Source organism: Rhinopithecus bieti, unplaced genomic scaffold, assembly GCF_001698545.2.
Source record: "Rhinopithecus bieti isolate Rb0 unplaced genomic scaffold, ASM169854v2 scaffold_15087, whole genome shotgun sequence".
Classification (NCBI taxonomy): domain Eukaryota; kingdom Metazoa; phylum Chordata; class Mammalia; order Primates; family Cercopithecidae; genus Rhinopithecus; species Rhinopithecus bieti.
In genome coordinates, this window is record NW_016808547.1 from 54365 (window position 1) to 75826 (window position 21462).

The following is a 21462-nucleotide window of genomic DNA, read 5'->3' on the forward strand; positions in this document are numbered from 1 at the left end:
AGGCAGGCGGGACAGGGTGGGGCACTGCCATTGGGCCTTGAGGTAATGGAGTTTGAGGCAGGAAGGCCACCCTTGCCAGAGGCAGGGTAATGAGGTATGGCAGGGGCCACTCTGAGCCCGAATAAGGACTGCCCAGGAGCCAGCACAGGTAGAGAAGTCTGCATTGGACAAGGGGAGAAGGCAGACTGGCGAGATTGCAGGGGCCCCGAATGCCAGCTTGAGTGCCCTGACTGAGGCCTCTGTCCTAGGGGCAGAGAGCAGAAAGCCAATAGCACAGGGACCGCAGCTCCTCACACCACAGCTTCTGGATTCCTTAGATTGGCAGGGGGGTCCCAGGCCCTCTCCCTGACCTTGTAATTAGGGATGACAGTGGCTTTCAGGGAGAGGAAAAGTCGCCTTTCCTGAGCCTACACAGTGCTGGGCCCTTCATGCCCAGACCTCATTTATGGAAGGATGGGGCTTTGTGGCCCCTTTATTCAGCACATGAAGGCCCTGAGAGGGAAATGGAGCCCAAAGCCACTCAGCTGGTGAGGGGAGCCTAGGTGAGACTCCAGGGCCACCCTGTTTCCTGCCATCAGCACTGCTGAGAGCGGCTGGGACTCAGGAAGCAAGTGTGTGAGTGTGTGTGTGTGGGTGGGTGCATGTGTGTGTGTGTGTGTGTGTGTGTGTGTGTGTTGGAGGTGGGGAGAGTGGTGGGGTATCCAGAACCACCTCTAGCTCAGGCCCTTCCACCAGGACCCAGCTCTCCAGGAAACCCCAACCACTTGGATTATCAGGACCCTGGAAGGGAGGCCCTTCCTGCGGTTCCATTGCTCACTCTAGGCAGTCCTCTGGCTGGAGAACAGACAGGCCAGGGCTGGGGACAGGGATTCACCCAGGCCCAGTTTTCACACAGCCTCAGGGACATCCCTCGTCTCACTATGGGAAGACTGAGACCCAGAGGGGAAAGAGCTTACCCAGGTTCACACAGCAAATCAGGGGCCAGGGCCACTCCCTCTACTCCCCGAGGTCAGACAGCTGCCAGCGGGATGTTGTGTGACTGGGAATCCCATTGACTGACTCCCAGCACAGCACAGCCTCTGGCATGGCATCCTGTGGCATCAGGATTTTCAGTGGCCACATGGCTACTGAGCCCAGACTACAGATGGAGCCAGCCGGTGCCGTGGATGCAATGGTTTGATGACCCCATTTCCCCATCACCCTCCCCACCCCACCTCACTTCAGCAGAGAGCCTGGAGTCAGGGGACTCATGGTGATGCTCGACAGGCTCACAATCCTCAGTGCCACACGGCTGGGAGCTCTCAGGCCAGGCCTCGTGGCCACACTGGTCACTGTCTTCCTCGGGCAGCCCCATCTGGGTGTTGACACACTTGACCAGGCGCCACTGGACACCACCGCCACAGGGAGCTGAGCACTGTGGAACACAGGGAAGGAATGTGTGTCTCCCGGGCCAGCCCTAGCAGTGGGGCCTCTGAGAAACCATCCCTGTGCCTGACAGGCCTGCCCTTGCTCCCAGCCACCCCTCGGTGCCTCCTGGAGGACCTGGTCCCACTCCTAGAGCCCACTTGGTGCTGGAACCCCACTCTCACTTGTGGAATCGGCTCCTGCAGAGGGGAGGGGCATGAGAACAGTGGGACAGCCCATGGGGCTGCAGGGCAGTGAGCCCCTCACATGGGACACACCTGAGAGGCCTGGGCAGGGGCCCCGGGATGGAACCCTGATGCAGCAGTGGGCAGAGATATGGGCAAGACAACACTGTGCCTGAGGGACAGGGCAGAGGACCTGCAGCAGCCCATGGGCAGGAGGGGAGGAGAAAGGTTTCACAGCCGAGGCCCAGCCCATCAGGCTTCGTTGTTATTAGGTGCGGGTCTGAAAACCCTAAACTGAGTCTGTGCCAGTGTCATGCTGTGCCTGGCCCTGTGCTTCATTGAGTTCCTTCATTTAATCCTCCCAACCCTCCTCTCCCAAGCTGTCCCAGTTTTGCAGATGAGAAAACAGTGTCCCAGCAAAGCAAAGAAAACTGCCCAGAGTCACTCAGCAGCCAGTGGGACAAAGACTCAAATGCTGGCCCAGCTGACTCCAGGACACAGCTCAGGGCCCAAATCTGAGATTTCTGAACCCTTGAGTTCCAAACAGGCCCGGCAGAAGCTGTCCTGCCCATCTGAGGCCCTTCCTCCACCCGCTTCTGCCGCTGGCCTTTGCTGGGCCCCTTATCCCCCCAAGCTCATCATTCCTGCCTCAAACTTCACACCTGCAGGGCAGGCTGAGGAACTCAAGATCTGGGGCACCCCTGGGGACATCTTCCTCAGGCAGGAAATTGATCAAAGGGTTCCCAGGGGTCTGCTCTGAGGGTGGGGTAGGGAGCAGCCAGCGTGGCTGAGTCAAGGGCTAGGGGACCAAGATCCTGGTGCCCCTCCTCCTTGGCTGCAGGAGGCTCTGTGGCAGGCACAGGGCTACACATGGAAGGCACACCAGGAAGGCTGTCTGGTCGGGGAGTCTGATCATCTGTCCCCTCCAGGTCTAGATCGGGCTCCTCAAAGGGCCCATAGGACAGATCCTTGTGGAAGTTGATGAAATTGTAGTCATAGTAGAAGTTATCCACAAACACGGGCCCCTGCGTGTCCAGCTCTAGGGCCTCTTCCTCAATGGCGTTGCCCATGGTGGCTGGCTTCAGTGATGAGGCAGGTGAATGGCCTGGGGCCAGGTGGCGCAGGATGAAGTCAGCCTCACTGAAGAGCTCATGGCTGGAGGAGCAGCTGTCTTGAGCCTTCAGGGGCCACCGACAGTGTGGCAGAGAGCAGGTGACTTCGCTGGCTGGCTGCTGGGCCTCATTACAGGGGACACCAGTATCACTGGTGCAGAGGACATTTCAGTGCTGAGTGCCCTCCTCACATGTCACTGAGCACTGTAAGGGAAGCCAGGGAGAGGGGCTTAGGCTGGGAGGCAGGCTGCCAGGGGATGCTGGGGCATGGCTGGGTAACCTGTCCACTGCCCTATGTCAGAGTGGCAGAGACCCCAGACAGCCCTCTCTGGTCCTGCCCAGCTCAAGGCCATGGCTGTGGACATGGTTGCTAGGGGCTTCCTGATCCCTGAGGCTTTAGAGTCAGGGGCTGGACCCTGGAATGCCCAGGCTCCCTCCTACCCACGAGGGCTCCAGGAAGGCTGTCTGCCTACCTGTAGCCAAAGACCAAGGGTGGAGCTGGAGGCGGGCCCCCTCCCATCCCACACTCACCTGAGACCAGTTCCCCACAGCCCAGGTGGCTGGACAGGGCACATGGCAGTTTCAATGGGTTTCAGTAGGGGTCCAGGGAAGGTGTTCACAGGCGGGCGGCTCCAGGGCGCTCTGCTCATCCAGCCCCATGCTGCGGATGCAGAGCATGGCCCGGCAGGAGAGGCCCCCAGGCCCACAGGAGCTGGAGCACAGCTGCCACCCACCTGCCCGTCACCTGGCGAGGGCACATGGGTGGGCATCACTGTGGCATCAGATGAGTGGCATCAGCAGGCTCACCAGCAGGGAAGGCCAGGCTGGGCTTCCAGGCCCTCAGGGTTTGGGCAGAGCTGGGGCTGAGGCCAGTGGATGATTCTCCAGAGCTCCAAGCCCAGGTAAGTGTCCTGCCCTCAAAGCCTAGTGACATGGCACAGCCCCTCTGCTCCTGCCACCCTCCCCTCAGGGAAACTTAGTGTGACCTGAGGCCTATTTCCACATCCAGGGGCCCAAAGAGGAGGACCACAGGTGTCCAGGCTGGCCCAGGCTGGGGTGACGGGGACTGGGGGCTGGTGCTTCAGCCGTGGGAAAAGAATGAAAGCCTGGCTCCCTCTGCTCCTCCCCAGGGCCCCTGGGGACCCAGATGTAGGGGCCTGTGGCAGACCCAGGATGCCTGGGGGTGGGGAGTTGGTGGCGGAGTGGAGGCGGGCTCACCTGGCAAGGCAGGGCTGCTACTGCACTTCCTCTGGCAGTCATCGGGTTGGCCCAGGGGGGCACAGTTCTCCTCGTCCACGGGCCCTGCTTGCTGCTCCGAGCAGTATCCATTCTGCCTCTGCACACCTAGGGGCCATGGGGCTTAGCCTGGGACTGGCACCCAGGTGCCCACCGCCCAAGACCCAAAGACACCCTTTCTGCTAGACTCTCCCAGCGCCTTACTCCCCATGTCAGGATGAAGGCAGACCTCCACCATCGCCTCCTTGCTGTCCTCACTCACACCCTCTCCTATGTAGCCTCCCCTCTGACTGCCCCTGGACGGGTGGCAGAGTGTGGAGGTTTAGTGGGTTGGGTGCCCAGACCCTCTGCTTCCTAGCTGAGATGCCTGGGCAGCTCATTTGGCCTCTCTGAACCTCAGCATCCTCCTCTGGGAAGTGGGAGCAACAATCCTGCCTCCTCCAAGCCCTGGAGAGAGGACTGCGTGTGTTCTTGCATGTGCAGGCTCGGCCCGTGCCCCGCACATCCTAATAGCTCGATCCATGCCATCTGCTCCTAGCATGCAAACCCAGTTATGGCGTCAAGGCCGTCCCACCGTCCACACCCTTCCCAATGGCTCAGAGAATATCTGGAAAAGAAACTGGGCAACAAGGGGCAGCCCCTGTTCTCCACCCCTACACCAACCTTGGCACTGTTCCTGTCCTTCACACTTGCCGCCACTGCCCATCCTGGGGCCTTTGCATGGCCACGCTTCTCACCTCAGACACTTACTCCCATACTGCCTGTTGAGGCCCAGCCACAGGACCCCCTCTGCAGGTGGCTCTGCCTTCTTGGCTCCACCCCCACCCTGTGGTCCAGACTGTAAGTTATCCCTCCCCTGAGCTGCCAGTTCCACACCCGTCCCCCTCTTTCCTCACCAACAGATTCTGATTTAGTTCAAGAAGCAATGAGACCTGCTGAAAACACAACCCACTGCCGCTCCCTTGCAACTAGGGGGGTTTGGGACACAGTCCTGGCTGGGGAGAAAAAGGCACAAGTCCCTCGCTGGGAGTCAGCCCTTTCCCCTCTCCTTCTTCCTGCCCAGTACAGGATAAGAGCCCTGAAAGGGAGGACACCATCTGTGACAAGAGGAGTGAGGGGAGGCTGCTGTAGCAAGGATGGTGTGGCTGAGGGCCAGTCAGCTCCAGATCCTGCCAGCTTGGACTGTGCACCTGGGACTTCCTGCCTGAGACAAAGAATCCTTGTCTGTTCCAGCCACCATGGGGCACTTGCCTCTGCAGACACTCCCAAGTAGTCCACCTGCGAAGCAGCCAATTTGCTGAAAGACAATTCCCCGAATGTCTAGTGCTGCAAATATATGTGTTGGTTTTCACGTTTATCCAATTAAAGACACCTGTGTTAGGCCAGGCGCAGTGGTTCACGCCTGTAATCCCAGCACTATGGGAAGCCGAGGTGGACGAATCACCTGAGGTCAGGAGTTCGAGACCACCCTGGCCAACATGGTGAAACCCCATCTCTACTAATAATGAAAAATTAGCCGGGCATGGTTGCACATGCCTGTAAATCCCAGCTACTCAAGAGGTTGAGGCAGGAGAATCACTGGAACCTGGGAGGTGGAGCCAAGATGGCACCATTGCACTCCAGTCTGGGTGGCAGAGTGAGACTCCATCTCAAGTGAAATAAATAATATAATAAAATAAAATAAAATAAATAAAATAAAATTAATAAAATAAAATAAAATAAAATACAGCTGTATTAGATAACATGGGTTTCCTAGCTTTGGAAGGTATCTGTCCAGTTCTCCATTTTCGTTCTGTCATCATAATGAGCACGTTTTGTCATCACACTGAGCACGCGCCGCGAGCCAGCACCCACCTGCCTCATCCATTTACCCTCCCAGTGGGCCTGGGACATGGGGCAGTTGCCAGCCTCATTTCACAGATGGGGAACTGAGGCTCAGAGAAGCCAACTTCCAAACCCGTGGTGGCCCAGCAGTGAGCTAGAAGCTGAAGCCAGCATCCCTGTCCAGAGATGAAGCCCCTGCTGGCGGGGCTGTGCCTGCCCCACTTCTCACCTCTGCCGCAGGTGACTGTGCACTTGGTCCAGGGCCCATAGTGCCAGGAGAACTCGGGTGGCAGGACCTCGCCATGGCCGCCTGCTTCCCTGTGGATGGTGTACTCGTAGCGCACCCTGGGGTTGCTCTCCTGGAACAGCAGCTGGGTGGGCAGGCAGGAGCCTGTGAGCACGAGGTGTCTTCTCCATCCACCCAGTCCTAAAGGAGCCGACCCCAGCCACCTCTGTGAACTGCAGCTACATGACTGGGCCATTTTAAAGATGAGAAAATCGAGGTAGAGGCCACAGCAGGAGGGCCTCGCTCAGAGCCAAGCTCTGTGACTGACCCAGGGCTCACTCCTCCAGGACGAGACCTGCCATGAGGGGTGTTGGGCCTGAGGACTCCGCCTCTGCTCCCCCCGCCTGGGCCTTGGGAGGCAGGCCCCTGGATCCAGACAGGCTCGTTGGTGGGACCCGAGGATGTGAGGTTCTCCCAGTTGCCCCTGCGTGCATATGTGAAGGTGATCCCTGCCACCTCGTAGTCCCCGTTCCACTGGATAGTCTAGCCATCACTGAAGAAGTACTTCTCTGGGTTCTCGCTCTGCAGTGCCAGGAAGCTGGCAGCCTCGGCCACCTCCTGGATATAGATCTCGCGTGCGCCGGCTGGGATCAGCCCCACATCCACATACTCTGTCAGCCAAGGGTTGTGGGTAGGTTGTGCCCAGGGTGAAAAGGTTGCTTATCCCCACCAACTTCCCTCATGTCTCTCCCCACTTGCCTCCACCTGCTGATGCCAAAGATTTCACCATTAGCTTTAAAGTCTGAGCTCCCCAAATTGCTCAGATCTGTCATAGACCACCAAAACCTCGCAGAGGTGCCACAAATCCTGACCCCGTGGCCATGCCCCATCACCCCTCACTTGGGGACCTAAGCTGGTCTCATCACAAGGCTGGATCCATCCCTTACACTAAAGGCCGGCTGGCATTCTCTTTCTGAAAAAAACAAAGTGCTCAGGCCTTTCTCCTGGGACACCTCCTCATCCCCATGCGGCCTGCTTTTATTCATTCACTTCCATCACATGCCAGGCACTACTCTCAGCACTTCACATGTGTAAGCTCATGAGTAACAGCCCTTCCTAGGTGCTATTGTTATCCCCATTTTACAGATGAGCAGAGTGAGGCAGACAGGGATAGTAACATGCATGAGCGTCCTGCTGGGATATGAGCAGCCTCCAGGGCCAGTGCTTTATCCAACACAGTGCACTGCTCTCCGGGATGAAGTCTAAGCTTCTCAGCCTGGTGCTCAAGGCCCCATAGCTGGTCCTGCCTTCCCTTCTTGCCTCCAGGCTCTGGCGCAAGCTCTTTCCTCCATTTGGAAGTCCCCTTCCATCTCTTCTGAGTTTTATGATTCAGCTCAACTTCCACCTCCTACAGGAAACCTTCCCTGACTTCCCCAGGCCAGGACCTTCTTCCTTGGTGCTCCCACAGCCCTCTGGGCCTCTTCTACTGCACTGGTCACACCAGAAGGTTCTGTCCCCTTGCAGGACTGAGCACTTCACCTGCATGTCCCCATCACCTAGCACACAGTTAGTACTTGAGCAACGTGTGCAAAACAGACCAGAGGTGAAGGCACGGAGTCAGGCATCTCAGAAGCTTCAGGAGGAGACTACCATTCTTTGAAAGGCCCAGGGGCCACACGCAAGCCGAGCTGGCCCTGCCTGGGGTCTCTGGGACGGGAGGACTCCCCATGGGGACAGGTCTCTGCATGTGGGCCAGGGGTCCCCTGACTCCTGCAAGAATTCTACCCCAGCAAGGCTTCCCTGCTTAGCCATCTGTAGGCTGGTTGGGGACCACAAGACGAAGGACAGGGGCCCAGGGGAGATGGGGAAGGGGCCACCAGGTGAAGAGCACACCCCTCCCCAATAGCAGTCCCACCCCATACCCAGGTGCTCGGCCTCCTCAAAGGTCCCACTCACAGTGTGGCAGGTGGAGTCATTGCTGTGACACATGCCACAGCGATTCTCCATAGCACTGGAGTCAATCTTGAAGTCACAGCCCACGTTCTGCAACACACAAGGAGGGGAGGCCCCTGGTGCTGGTGGTCAGCCCTCTGTGGTCCCAGTCCTGGGGCCAGCCAGGGTCAGGAGGAGAAAGCTGGGAGTGGGGTCGGGAGGCCTCTCTCTGGCCCTGCCCCACCCCAGCTGTGCCTCCGACTCAGGTGAGCTTCTTTACCTCCCTGAGCCTCAGTTTCCTCAGATGTGAGATGGGGAGATCCACCCCTCCCTTAAAGGCATGTCATGAGCATCACATGAGACAAGAGAAGGGAAGAGTTCTGCAAAGGCCGCGGGCAGGCAGGGGATCTGATGCACTCCTGACCAGCGCATGCAGGGAAGGCATTGGGGTTGGCACCTCCCTGCTGGTCCTCCTCGGAGCCCAGGCCTTGATACACCAGTGGCTTAGAGGGCAAGAAGCAGGGACAAGTAGGTGGCTAGGGACATGGGCAAAGAGGAGAGGCCATCATTGTTATTAAAATAAGAATAGAAATTGTTACCAAATACTGAGTACTACTCTTTGGGGCTCAGAGCCCTTCATGTCACCTGTGCCACCTCATTTAACCCCTTCTATCAGGGAGCAAACCACTGCCTGGGGTCAGCCAGCCAGCAAGAGGTCAAGTCACTGCCTGGGCTCCAGTTTCCTGTTTGGGGTGGTGCTGGTGCAGGCATCCAAGGAGATGCAGGGAAGTGAGGCCTGACTGGGAGGGGTCCCCAGTGCCAGGAGGTGTGGCAGGGGCTTTGCCTTAGAGATCATAGAGGGTGGGGCTGGGAAATCCAATGGTAGAGCATGGGGAGGGTGGCCTGAAGAGGACCAGGAGGGACCCAGGAGAGAACCTGGGGCCCGCCAGTGGGGCTGAGGGCAGCCAGTGCTGGGAGAGCCTCTTCATAACCAGGCACACCTTGCAGATGCCATTGATGCAGAGGTACTGGCTGGCCTGGACCTGGTAGCAGGGGGTGCCATCTACCACAGCATCCCACAACTTCTTGGCAAAGTACTTATTTGAGGACCAGCAGTGCAGCTCGCAGGGGTTCACTGGAGGCCCAAGTAGAAGAGCCATCAGCAACAGCTGGGGCAGGAGTGTGGAGGCCACCAGGAAGACCACTCTGTGACACATATCCATAGCAGGCTAGAGGCTCCCAAGCAGCACCAACATGCTGGAGGCTCCGGCTGGACTGGTAGCTATCTGCAAGGTCGTAGACTGGGGAGCTAGGGGTGAGCAGCAGCCCCAGGGGACAGTGGGAGTGGCCCAGGCTTGGGGTGGAGACTGGGCCTCCTGCTTGCATCATAGGGTAACCTTGGACCCACACACCCGCAGCCCTCTGAGCCTCAGTGTCTCCATGGGAGGCAGCACTCACCGTCATTTACCACGGGCACCCATGTGTGCAGCTGGCCCTCGTAGAGAGTAGCGTCAAAGTGGCTGCACTGGACGTGGCGGAAGGAGGGGCGGCCAGCAGGGCAGGCCTGCAGCTTGCAGAGGTGGAAGTGCTTCCGCTCACCCACACAGTATCTGCCTTTATATTTGGGTCTGTGGGGATGAGCGGGGTGGGCCCCAGGGCCTGGTGAATGCTACTGCCTGGCCACAGCCCAGAGCAAGCAGCTTCCTCCTGCACACACACCCCGAGATCCCTGCCGCCCAGCTTTGTGCACAATACTTCCCTCCCTTGGGCTGCCCACCTTCTGGCCCAGACACACCCTCCCTGTTTGTAAGGACCTGTGGGGAGGTGGCAGCAGGAAGCCTGAGCTCTGCCCCCAACCTGCTGTGTGACCATGGGCAAGTCTTCAGCCAGCCTCTGGGCCTCAGTTTCCTCCTGTATAAAGTGAGGTTGGGGCTGCCTCTGCAGAGGGCTGTTGAAAAGCTGGGACAAGTTGCAGGCATGACTGGCACTGACTGGAGGGACTGCTCCGAGTCTCCAGCCCATGATACCGGCATCCTAACAAGCCCTTGAATCCTCAGCCTCCCTCCTGGTGGCAGTACCCCAGCCCGGGTCTAAAGAAAGCACCCAGGGCCTCAGCCAGCTGAGAGGTCTGACCAAGCACAGCTCCTGAAACCCTCCGCATCTAGGCCAGGGTTTCTGGCCCCCACCCAGCTCAGACCTGGAGGTCAAGAGGCAGGGAGGGCCACAGGCCAGTCTTAGATAAGCACAGGGCCCTGGGTGGGGCTGGCTGTGAACACCATGCCTGCTCCGGGTGGCCTCCTGAAGTGAAGATTAGCCGGGTAGTACCTCAGGTCTATGGTACCACTGGCCTCTATGTCTCAGCAGATCTTCACACCACCCCATTTAGATGGGAAACAGAGGCCCAGAGAGGTGAAGTCACACACCTCAGGCCATCCCTTCAGTGCTGGCCCATCCTCCCAGCTGACCCCAGTCTCATCTCAGACTCTTGTTATGTCTCTGAGGCCACCAAGCCCCTCCTGCTGAGTGCCCCCTATAGACAAGCTGCAAGACTGAGGGCTTGGCCTGCAAAAACTGCATTTGCCCTTGACTACAACTTTACTGGATGGACACTGCTGTTATATAGGTGGGGAAAATGAGGCCCAGAGAAAGGATGAAGATGGGATTCGAACCTGGAGCCATCTAAGGTCTGGAACCCATGCTCTTCCCTACTGCCCTCTCCTGCCTCCTTCCAGCCAGCAGCTGCTTTGCCATGTGGCCTCTGATGAGTCTCTCCAATCTCTGGATTTCAGTGTCCCCCTCTCTGGAAAGAGGTCAGCAGTGGGGACCCTGTCAGCCCCCAGAACATTGCTTGAAAGCGACTCAAGGTGGCCTGGACACTCGGACTGACCATTATGAGGACATTTCTCAGAGCCAGGGGCTGGGACAGAGCCAAGCTCCTGCAATCGGCTGACTGCTTGGGTCCCTCTGTCCCATTGCGCAGGGCACCCTGGGCCCCACACTCACGTAGGCTGTGTGCACTGCTGCTCGGCGCTCTGTACGCCCACACCACAGCTCCGGGAGCAGATGGACCAGGCACTCCAGCCAGATCAGCCATCATCCATGGCCTTGGACCCACAGCCCACAGACATGCACTCCTCATTGAGACACCACTACCGAGACAGATGGAGGTAGAGCCACCCCACCCCCCAGCCTATCAGTAATCCTCACCCTAGTGAGAACAAGGTGGGTAGGAAGGCTGAGAAAGGCACAGAGGGGAAGGATGGAAGGTGAGAGAGGCCCCTTTACAATCATCACAATCATCTGTGACTCAGACCACAGGGAGGAGCTGAGCAGGGAGTAAAACACCCTGCATGCTGACTCAGCTGAAGACACCCTGGGGAATCATGGAATCAAGCCCTGGCCCCAATGCCTCCACTTTGCAGATGGGGCCTTGGGCTGCAGAGAGTGCGGGGCTCTGCTAGGAGCACAAGCAAGACTGTGAGCCGGGGCTGACCCCAGGGCCTGGTTACAGCAGGTCTGGCATCTCACACACCCACCGCTGGGACTGGGAACATCCCTTACCTTATTTGCCCCACACTGGGTGCTGTCCACGGCTGCATCCAGCTTGGAGTGACAGGTGGTCCCCACAGAGCACCAGAGTGTGTGGCAGACATTCTGCAAGGAGGAGGGCATGGGCCATACCCTCACCCCCTCCCAGCGTCACCACCCACCCTGCCCCCTCCCTGTCCCCAAGGGTCCCCTGGGCACCCCTTCACATGGCAGGAGCCCTCAGACCCCCAGAGGTCCCTTCTTGTGTGTCTGCTCCCACTTTCCTCCTCGGACCATGTGGTGGTGTGGGGTGCCCGGGGCCGCGCTGCTCAGAGCGATCCCCAGCTGTCCCCACCTCTCCCGGCCCAGCCCCTCCTCTGGAAACACTCCCGTTAGAAGATCACTTCAGGCAATCTTCTCCGGGATAAATAGACCCTCCCCACTGGGGTCCCTTTTCCCTCTTATGAGCCAGCTCCAGAGAGGCTAAGGGACTTGCCCAAAGTGTCACAGTGGGTCCATGGTTGACCCAGAAATCAGAGCTGGGTCTGTGGCCGCCCATCCCTGGCCTCTCCCACAGGCCACTTGATGTCTCACAGTATCACTCGGGAGCGCAGCCCAGGCCAGGTGAGGTTACTCCCAGGCTGGCATCCACGGGCTGGTGAGAGCTGTCCCCTGAGCCCTCCTGCCAGGTCCTCACACCCACACCCACACCAGCCCCACTCACATCCATGTCCTCACAGAAGGCAGAGTAGGCTCCGTACTAGAGGCGGCACTGGTGGCTCACATCATAGAGGATGCCAGGTGGCACTGAGGAGAAGTTGATGATGTCCTTGGCAGGAGGGTCATCCAGGCACAGGCCATGTGGTGGTGTGGGGTGCCCGGGGCCGCGCTAGAGATGGGACGGGAGGATGGAGGGGCGCAGCCTGGAAGACCCATTGGAGAAGCCTTGGTGGGGCCAGGAGAGGAGGAGAGGTGGGAAGGGGCACAGAGTCCTACAACTGTAGGAAACTCTAGCCTCCCCTCTCTGCTCAGCCAATCCTCCACCCACAGCCAGCAGCAGAGGCCCTCCCAGCCTCTCTCATCTCACCTCCTGGGCACTCCAGCTGGCTAAACAACCCCAACCCCAATCCCAGGCCTCTGTACACACTGCCAGGGCCCTTCCCTCAAGGCCTCCTGAACCACAAAGTGTGGGTGGTAAGTCACCCAGGTGCCGAGGCAAGAGATTGAGGGCATGAGCTGTTCCAGTATAACAAAATATATATAATAACAATAGTTATACTAGATATAGATAATAGATATGACTATGTATGAATATCATTAATCATCAGTTTGTAGCAATTACTCTTTACTCCAATATTATAATAATCCTTGCTCTACAATTATAACCTAGGAAAACCAGGCCATACAGAGACAGGAGCTAAGGGTACATAGTGAGAAGTGACCAGAAGACAAGAGTGTGAGCCTTCTGTTATGCCCAGGCAGGGTCACTACAGGGCTCCTTGGTCTAGCAGTAACGCCAGAATCTGGGAAGACACCCGTTGCCAAGTGGACCGTGGTCTAGCGGTAGCATCAGTGTCAAGGAAAACACCTGCTACTTAGCAGACCAGGAAAGGGAGTCTCCCTTTCCCCGGAGGAGTTCAAAGAAGAGTCTACTCCTCCACCTCTTGTGGAGGGACTGACATCAGTCAGGCCGACCCACAGTTATCCGGCGTCCTAACTCTCTCTCTCTGATGCTGTGCTTCAGTGGTCATGCACCTAGTCTGCCTTCATGTTCCATCCTGTACACCTGGCTCTACCTTTTAGATAAGAGTAGTGAATTAGTGAAAGTACTAAAAGTCTCTGATATGCAGAAATAATGGTGTACGCTGTCTCTTTCTCTCTCCTCTCTTTCTTTCTGCTTCAGCTGCCAGGCAGGGAAGGGCCCCTCTCCAGTGGACACATGATTCATGTGACCTTTTCAATCATTGGAGATGATTCACACTCCTCGCCCTGCCCCTTTTGCCTTGTATTCAATAAATAACAATGTAGCCAGGCATTCAAGGCCACTACCGGTCTCCACGTCTTGGTGGTAGTGGTCCCCTGGGCCCAACTGTCTTTTCTTTTATCTCTTTGCCTTGTGTCTTTATTCCTACAATCTCTCGTCTCTGCATATGGGGAGAAAACCCACTGACCCTGTGGGGCTGGACCCTACATATGGCACCCAATGTGGGGCTCTGCCTCGCTGTGTGAAGTTGCACCCTGAGTGCGGAATCAGCAGAGGATTTCGATGAGAGATTCCTGAGGATTGTGGTCAACAAGCTTGGTGGTAAGCTTGAGCACTCGCAGTATTCCAGGGACACCATGGGACAGGCCAGTACTAAGTACTTGGCTTATTTAAACTTTATAAAACCCTCCGGTATTATCTCAACCCTGTCCCTGTTCAGCCCTGCTGTAGGGCTCTCAACCTTCTGCCTGTTTGGCCCAGTAATGAGGCCCTCAACCCTATCCCTCCACAGCCTCGTTTTCTCATGCCTGTTTCTTTTCCTCCAAATCAGACTTGGCTAGAGTCACAGGCTCCCTTGAAGCCTGGCTCTTTTCCTAAGTTATAATTGTAGAGCAAGGATTATTATAATATTGGAGTAAAGAGTAATTTGGAGTAAAGAGTAATTGCCACAAACTAATGATTAATGATATTCATACATAATCACATCTATTTATATCTAGTATAACTATTCTTATTTTATAATAATTTATTGTACTGGAACAGCTCGTGCCCTCGATCTCTTGCCTCAGCACCTGGGTGTCTTGCCGCCCACACAGCCCTGTTAAAATGTTTTTTTGTGTGAGTTCCCGCATAGTATTTCAAGGTGGCCTAGCAGGAGAATGAATCAGGGATTGCTAGCTTTCCACCAACATAGCTTGGAAGTTCCTTTAACTCTTTCACAGAGATAGAGTCCCTCTGTACCTAGTTTTATGCTGTTCCCACTTTCCCGTTTTCTTGGAAATTTCTAACTTATCTTCCAAGATTCAGCTCCCCTGTCTATCCTGTCCATAAGGAAGACTTTCCTGAACTCCTAGGCTGAATGTCTTGCATTGTTCCCTGTTTCAATCTCTATTTTCACACCTGTTATACCGAGTGTTAGACTATGGGGAAACACCATTATTCATCTTCAGTCTTTATCCCATGGCAAATTGCCTCTGGAAACTCTAGTAGATGTCTTATTAAGGGTGACCTTTGTCCAGAGAGGTGACCACCCCATTAAATTACAGAGGGATTTGAATATCCAGCATTGGAATATAGGCCAGGATGACAGAATGCTGTAGTATTCCCTTATTTTAATTCTGATTATACAATATTGTTTTGTATTTAAAAGTAAGAACATCTACTTATGTATGGGTTAACCTAGACAAGATTTTATTAAAATGCTCTCTTCGAAAAAAAATTAGGTGCAGAAATGATTTCTTGAAAATCTATTCCTTTTATTGATTTTATTAATGTTGCATAGAAATATAAAGTTTCACACACCATACTTTTACTAATAAATGTAAATAAGAACAAATTACTTTTGAACGATTAAAATAACCAAATATTGATGATTTTCAATAGAGCAGTTTTGGAATAATTCTGAAGCCATGAAGGACTAAAATTCACTTTATGCTGAAATAAATCATATTCTCCCATAATGCAATTATTTAATTTGTTTTTTAAAAAAAGAAACCACCCAATAAGAGTTTAATTCATTAGGAAATTTTTAGCATTTCTCAATGCAATAGAGTGTTTCTACTATACTTCCTGGCATCATTCCTTTCCTTAGCACTTATCTTCACACTGGAAGAGGTGAACCAGGTGATTATGCCCCCTGCGGGGGCTGGTTCTGCCTCTCAACAGTGACTTGGCATGGCAATTAGGTGCAAAATTACCTACATTTACCCTAAAGATTTCTTCAGAGCTGTCAGTCTTCCTGAAACTTCCTAAAACTACCCTAGCAAATACTTTTTCCTTTCGGCAATACTGTTACTCAAACCACTGTATGTATCCCATTCTGAGCTTCCCATTCTCTGTTAACAATTTCTCAGGTGCTCATGAAGTTTTAAAGGACAAGACTCCTCTCAGAAGCACATACTACTCAGAAGCTCAAAGCAAATTAGGTTATTTTACAATCCTTGCTACAGGCCAGAAAATGAGGATTGAGTAAGTAATTTTCCTCATTTGAAAAGGAGAAAACAAGTACAAAAAGAGATTGAGTGATTTTTTTTAACAATCCTCTACATTTATACTTGTACTTTAAGGACTAAAATGTACCATATAGTCTGATGCTTAAAACAAACTCTTTTTGAGAACAGACATCATTTTACAAATAAAGATACTGAGGCTCAGAGTCATTGTCTAAGGTAATACAAATAGAAATCTATATTATTAGAACTTGAACTCAGGGTGGGTATAGCGGCTCATGCCTGTAATCCCAGTGCTTTGGGAAGCCAAGGCGGGATTTAAGAGCAGCCTGGCCAATATATTGAACAGCCTGGCCAATATAGCAAGAACCTGTCTCTATAAAGCATATTAAAAAAAAAAAATAGCCAGATGTGGTGGCACACCCTTGTAGTCCCAGCTACTTGGGAGGCTGAGGTAGGAGGATCACTTGAGCTCAGGAGGCTGAGGCTGCAGTAAGCAGTGATCACGTCACTGGACTCCAGCACGGGTGACAGTGAGACCCTGTCTCTAAAAATAATAATTAGTTAGAACTTGAACTCAAGTCCTTTGATTCCCAGCACACAGAGCCTTTCCTTGCCACACCACAGTGCCTCTTGCTAACCTGAACATGGTGAGGAGCAGTGCAGCAGTCTGTATACCACCAACCAAAACTTGACTCAGTAGATGCTATGTAGATGCACGGAAGCCTGAGTAAAATGAATCCTATTATCTTGGAAGAGGAATCCACATATCATTTTCAATGTTGTTCTAGATAATCCTGATGTGCTTGATAAATGACAACTGGTATATGAATAACCATACAATTGCCATAATTATAAACAGAATTACAAATGATAATAGACTAGGGACAAGCTACTAAGCAGTATGTTGAATATTAAGAGTTCACATGGGAATGTATATTATTGAACCTTCTGAAATGCATATTAAAGAACAATCTTGATTAAAATATCAATACAAAATGGTTTTAAGATTCTGAGTTTTTATAATACATTTTCCAATTTTCTTGTTTAAAAATATAAAAAATGATTTATTATATCCTTTTTTTCACTACAAAAATTGAGTTTTCTCTTGGAAAAACAATTACTTGCTAGTAGCTTCCTTTTAAGCATATTTTGGTTATTAGAAGAAGGTCTTCACTGTGGGAGAAATTTTGTGAAAGAATTTATGACCTTGGGAATTGGCATTTTCAAAAATATAACCTGGAGGAGACGAGTAACTTGCTGGGCAAATTTCCTGTGTTTTTTTGGTGTGTACTCTACAGAGTACATGGTCACATCATCAAATGGAACAGAACTCTTAAAAGCAATATTTAAAGGTTTGCAACTCTCTGTTGGAATCAATTTGTGTGGCACATAGATCTGAAAGTGCTCAAACCATCAAATTTTCCAGATGGGTTGGGAATCTGTTCCTGCTTCTTAATAAGTCCTTGATGACCATTTTCCCATGCTGGAAAATCTTCCTTCATGGTGCTTTTTCCTAGGAAAGGAAAATTGTTACTTCTTCTCTGAGAAACTGGCCTGATGGGAACTACATGGTTGGCCTGACATGGAACATAGTCAGGATGGCTTGTGCTGTTTAATAGCATGCTACCTGTAGGAGGCACATACTCTGGTACTTTCTTGACCTCAGGTGATGGGATTTCCCATGGTTGAAAACATTCACGGAATTCAGTGTTTCCTTCAAAGTGAGCATTCTGGGTCACTCTGGTGTGTACAGGTCTGCAAATTTTTGCAGTTTCACCAATAAGACCCTGAAAGTCATACCGGTGAGTTGTGAGATCCTCAAAGCGTTGCTCAGTTGGTTTGCAAACTTCTTTTGGCCTTTCAAACTTGAGTTCAAGCTGATGAGGTATATAATCAAGGCGATGACTTGTAATGCCATTAAAAGGGGCTGTAGAACGTTTGACCACAGAAGAGGGTTTAAAGATTTGCCTAGGCTTTATCTCCTGAGGAACAAAGTCATCCTGAAATGTAGTTGAATTTCCAAATTTCACAGTAGGGGGGTGGAAAGTTTGTTCTGGCTTATAAAGTTCACTTTTATGAAGGTCATAAGCTCTATAATCATCTTGAAAATTAAAACAAAGTAAAATCATTTTTAAATGCTGAAGAAAACAACCATCTTCTAAAAATCATAACTGATTTCTCTCATTGCCAAACATCTTTCCATTTCCTTTAGAAATCTAAACAATAGTATCAGAATACAGTTTCTCTGATTTCTTTCAGATTTGTTCTTTTTCTTCATTTCCACCCTCTACCCAGCTCCTCACTTTAATAGATATAACTTTCCACTTTCAGTTTCATCTGATTACATAACAAAGGAAAAGCATATCTGAGCCTGATTGTGGATAGTTCTTGAAAGCCAAAAGGACTGTGTTGTAGGTGAGGACAGAGTTTAGGAGACTATAGTTGTATTCCTAGGAAGTGGTTGGGATTTTAAGTACAACTCACAAAATGCTAAAGTATGTCTAAAATCCAGGGCTTGAAATAAAATCAAGTGCCCTCATGTGTGGACAAAAGTAATACAGACATTACTCCTTGCTTTGGAGAGACTCATCAAAGGAGAGAAAGTTTTAATTCTGGTATACTCTAGGAAGCTACAGAAAGAACTCCTTGAGCAAAGATACAGGGTAACTTGCGCTATCCCAGAAAGATCTCTGGCTTCAACTTTCCCTCATGAAATGGACTTTAAGGCATTCCCAAAAGATAGAGGGCCATCTAGAGGCCAGAGGCCTTAACTGAATGCCTTCAAAGGTGTTTGAAATTGTAGAATTTGAAGTGACCATCAGAGCAAAGATCTGGGGTTTGGAAGTTAAATAACCTTAAGCCTACTTCCTGCAGTTTACCTAGACTGTGGAGCATTTTGGTTCACTCTCGTGTCTACAGAGTGATGACTTGTAATATCATTACAAGTTGGTAATGGTACACTTCACTAAAACTGAAATGTTTATATTTCAAATAAGGATTATTTGTGTTTTCTATTTCTAGATGAGGAAGATAATAAGCTAGGAAATACCATAAAATTGACTTCACCTCAAAATATGTATTTCTAAATACCAAAATTAATTTATAAAAGAAATTTATTATACAAGATAACATACTAAAATCAGAACTAAAGTCTATGCAGTATTTACAGGAAAGGTCAAACCTTGAAAACTTATTATGTGGATATCTTCTTCAACGAGATAAAATGTTTATCCATTTCTGCCAAAATGGCCAACTTTTGGACTAAATGATCAAGTTACTGATGTTTGGATGAGAGAGGGCACCTGACTCAAGAATAGGTGACCTTTAGGCCAGCAGAGACCTTGAAGACAAACTGACAGAAAAGATGAGCTAGATCAAGCATTCTTATTCTTGTAAACCTAAAATTGAAAATAATGAGTGAGATAGAAATGGGAGAATTGAAAAGGATTCCAGGAGGTAGTGCTGAAGAGCCATGGAAAGCTGAAGTCACATTCAAAACAGACCTGTAAAGAAACAAAAATGATAACTAGGCAGAGGTGGCCAGTTAGGAAAGTGGCAGTCAGAGCAGATGAGTGAAGGGAAGTGAAGGTGCTGTGAGAGAAATCATGTAGCTCACTGCGGGGATGAAGGGAAAAAGCTCTTCCTTGAAGCTCCCTGGCACCTGATAGTTTTCCATTTTCAGTTCACCTGAAGCTTTACCAGAGTCTTTTTTTCTTGAGGCACCATGAGGGAATCTCTCTTCTTTGCAAACAAAAGTATAAAAGTATAACAAGATTTTTCACTAGCTAAAAGAAATCACAGATGTTATTAAAGATCTACAGTTCCACACAATCATATAGGGAGAATTCTTGCTACCACACAAGAGGAAACAGATTTTCATTGTAAGAGAGTAAACAGAAGACAATATTTTCCCTCACCAAACCAGCTTTGGTTTTCAAAATGGAAGCAAGAATTTGGACACTGAGAGATGGATGTAATAGCATACAATAGTATGAATGTCAGTTCTAGCTAATTGCAGAAAATTGATTTTCTCCCCATAAATATGCCTATGCTCATATGCCTGGAATACTTATTATCTGTTCTGGAATATTTATTGATAACATTCTAGCAATACCTTTAAAACACCATAATCTTTATCATGTGTTTTTAGTGTTTCATGATACTTAAGGAAAAAATAAACATTTAGTAATTTGCTGTTTAATTTCCAAATATTTGGGGATTTTTCTACATTCTTTTCTATTATTGATGTCTAATTTAATTCTGTTATGATCAAAAACACACATTGCATGATTTCAATTCTTTTATATTTGTTAAGGTTTGTTTTATGACTCCAAATATAGTTTATCTGGATGAAGCTTTCATGTGCACTTGAAAAGAATGTGTATTCTGTTATTGTTGGCAGAAGTGCTTTACAAATGTCAATTTGGACAATTTGTTGATAGTGTTGTTCAGGTCTTTATATTCTTTATTACCTGTCTATGTTTTACAGATTACTTAAAGAGAGTGTTGAAGTCTCCAACTACAAATGCATATTTTTACATTTCTTGTGTTAGTACTTTAAGTTTTTGCTGCTTTGTATATTTGAAGCTTAGAATCTTGTGTTTGGGAAGTGGAAGGTGGGTGTGTGGTGGTTTCTCTGTTGTCCCAGTCCAGCTTCAGTCTTAGGCAGGCCCTGTGCCCCTGGGTCTCAGAAGCAGGGCTCTCTCAGTGCACCTGCCCCTTCACTTGAGGTAGTAGGTCTCTAATTGTTGGTCCCAAGACAGTTTCCTCTTCTTTCTTCATTTTCAAGGTTCAGTTTTATTTTGCTTCTTGTTGTTGTTTTTCTTTATCTTTCATCAAGTTGCAATACATCTTCACCTATTCATTGGGGCTGTGACAGTGATGCCTCTTCTGCAGTGGATATTAATCCATTTTTGTTCTGTAGGTTAGAGGCATCCAAATGGAGCTTCCTGGTTTTGTTGTTGTTGTTGTTGTTGTTGTTGTTGTTTTTCCTTCTTTGCAACAACCATTCTTCTCTCCATGCCTGCACTATGAAGGAAACTTTCTGTGGTCTCCAGCCTTTCTCCCAATCTTCTGATGATCACACAATGAACATCCACAGGGAACAGTCTATGAGTCGTTTTGAATTCCCCCTTTAGTGTCTGAAGTTCTCAGAGCTTCTATGCTCTCACAGTAGCTCACACTCAAGTCTTTAGCAATTAAATATGTAAATTAATTATTTTATACACCTGTGTAACAGCTAGTCTTCATTCCATGCCCAGCTTTGGGTGAAACAGTGCTTACCTCCTGTCTCAACTGGGTGGAAGTTGTTTTTCATTAAATGTCAGGCTAATTGGTTAACCTGTGATCTCAGCTTTCTAAAGGATTTTCATACACAGTTATGATTTTGTAGATTAGCTGGCTTTTTCTTATTCTTATGTTGGGAATATAATCTTTCTGGCCTTCTGCATCCTAAACAGAATCTGAAAATTCTGGATTTCTTTAAGGCGAGGTTTAAAATTACACCTTGAATTCTACAAATTCAATTTCCTTTACAGATATAGGGCTATTTTGACTTTTATTTCTTCTTGGGTTACTTTTGTTAAATTGTATTTTCAAAAAAATTATCCATTTTATGTAAGTTGTAAATTATTGGCATTTAAAAAAATCTTTTAATGTGTGAAAAATCAATCTTTGAGTTTTAATCACAATATTTTGTTCATTTACACTTAATGTAATGATCTAGCTCGGCTTAAGTTGACTGTATTGCTATTTGCTTTTGATTTTTCCCTCCTTTGTTCCCATAACCCTTATTTCCTGCCTTCTTTTGTATTAATAAATGGCATTTGTATTATTCTACTTTACTATTAGAATTTTTTCT

At 50.2% G+C, this 21462-nt stretch overlaps 1 protein-coding gene and 1 pseudogene across 1 annotated transcript; both read right to left on the reverse strand.

Annotated features, from left to right (window-relative positions):
• Nucleotides 1-2225: 2225 nt before the first annotated feature.
• On the reverse strand, nt 2226-14282 carry LOC108538629 (A disintegrin and metalloproteinase with thrombospondin motifs 7-like; annotated as a pseudogene).
• Nucleotides 14283-14882: 600 nt separating this feature from the next.
• Nucleotides 14883-21186, reverse strand: SAXO2 (stabilizer of axonemal microtubules 2). The gene is given in 3 exon segments (XM_017886874.1): nt 14883-16875; nt 16878-16996; nt 16999-21186. Coding segments are annotated over 3 exon segments (969 nt in total). The 5' UTR covers nt 17732-21186; the 3' UTR covers nt 14883-16758.
• Between the last annotated feature and the right edge of the window lie 276 nt (nt 21187-21462).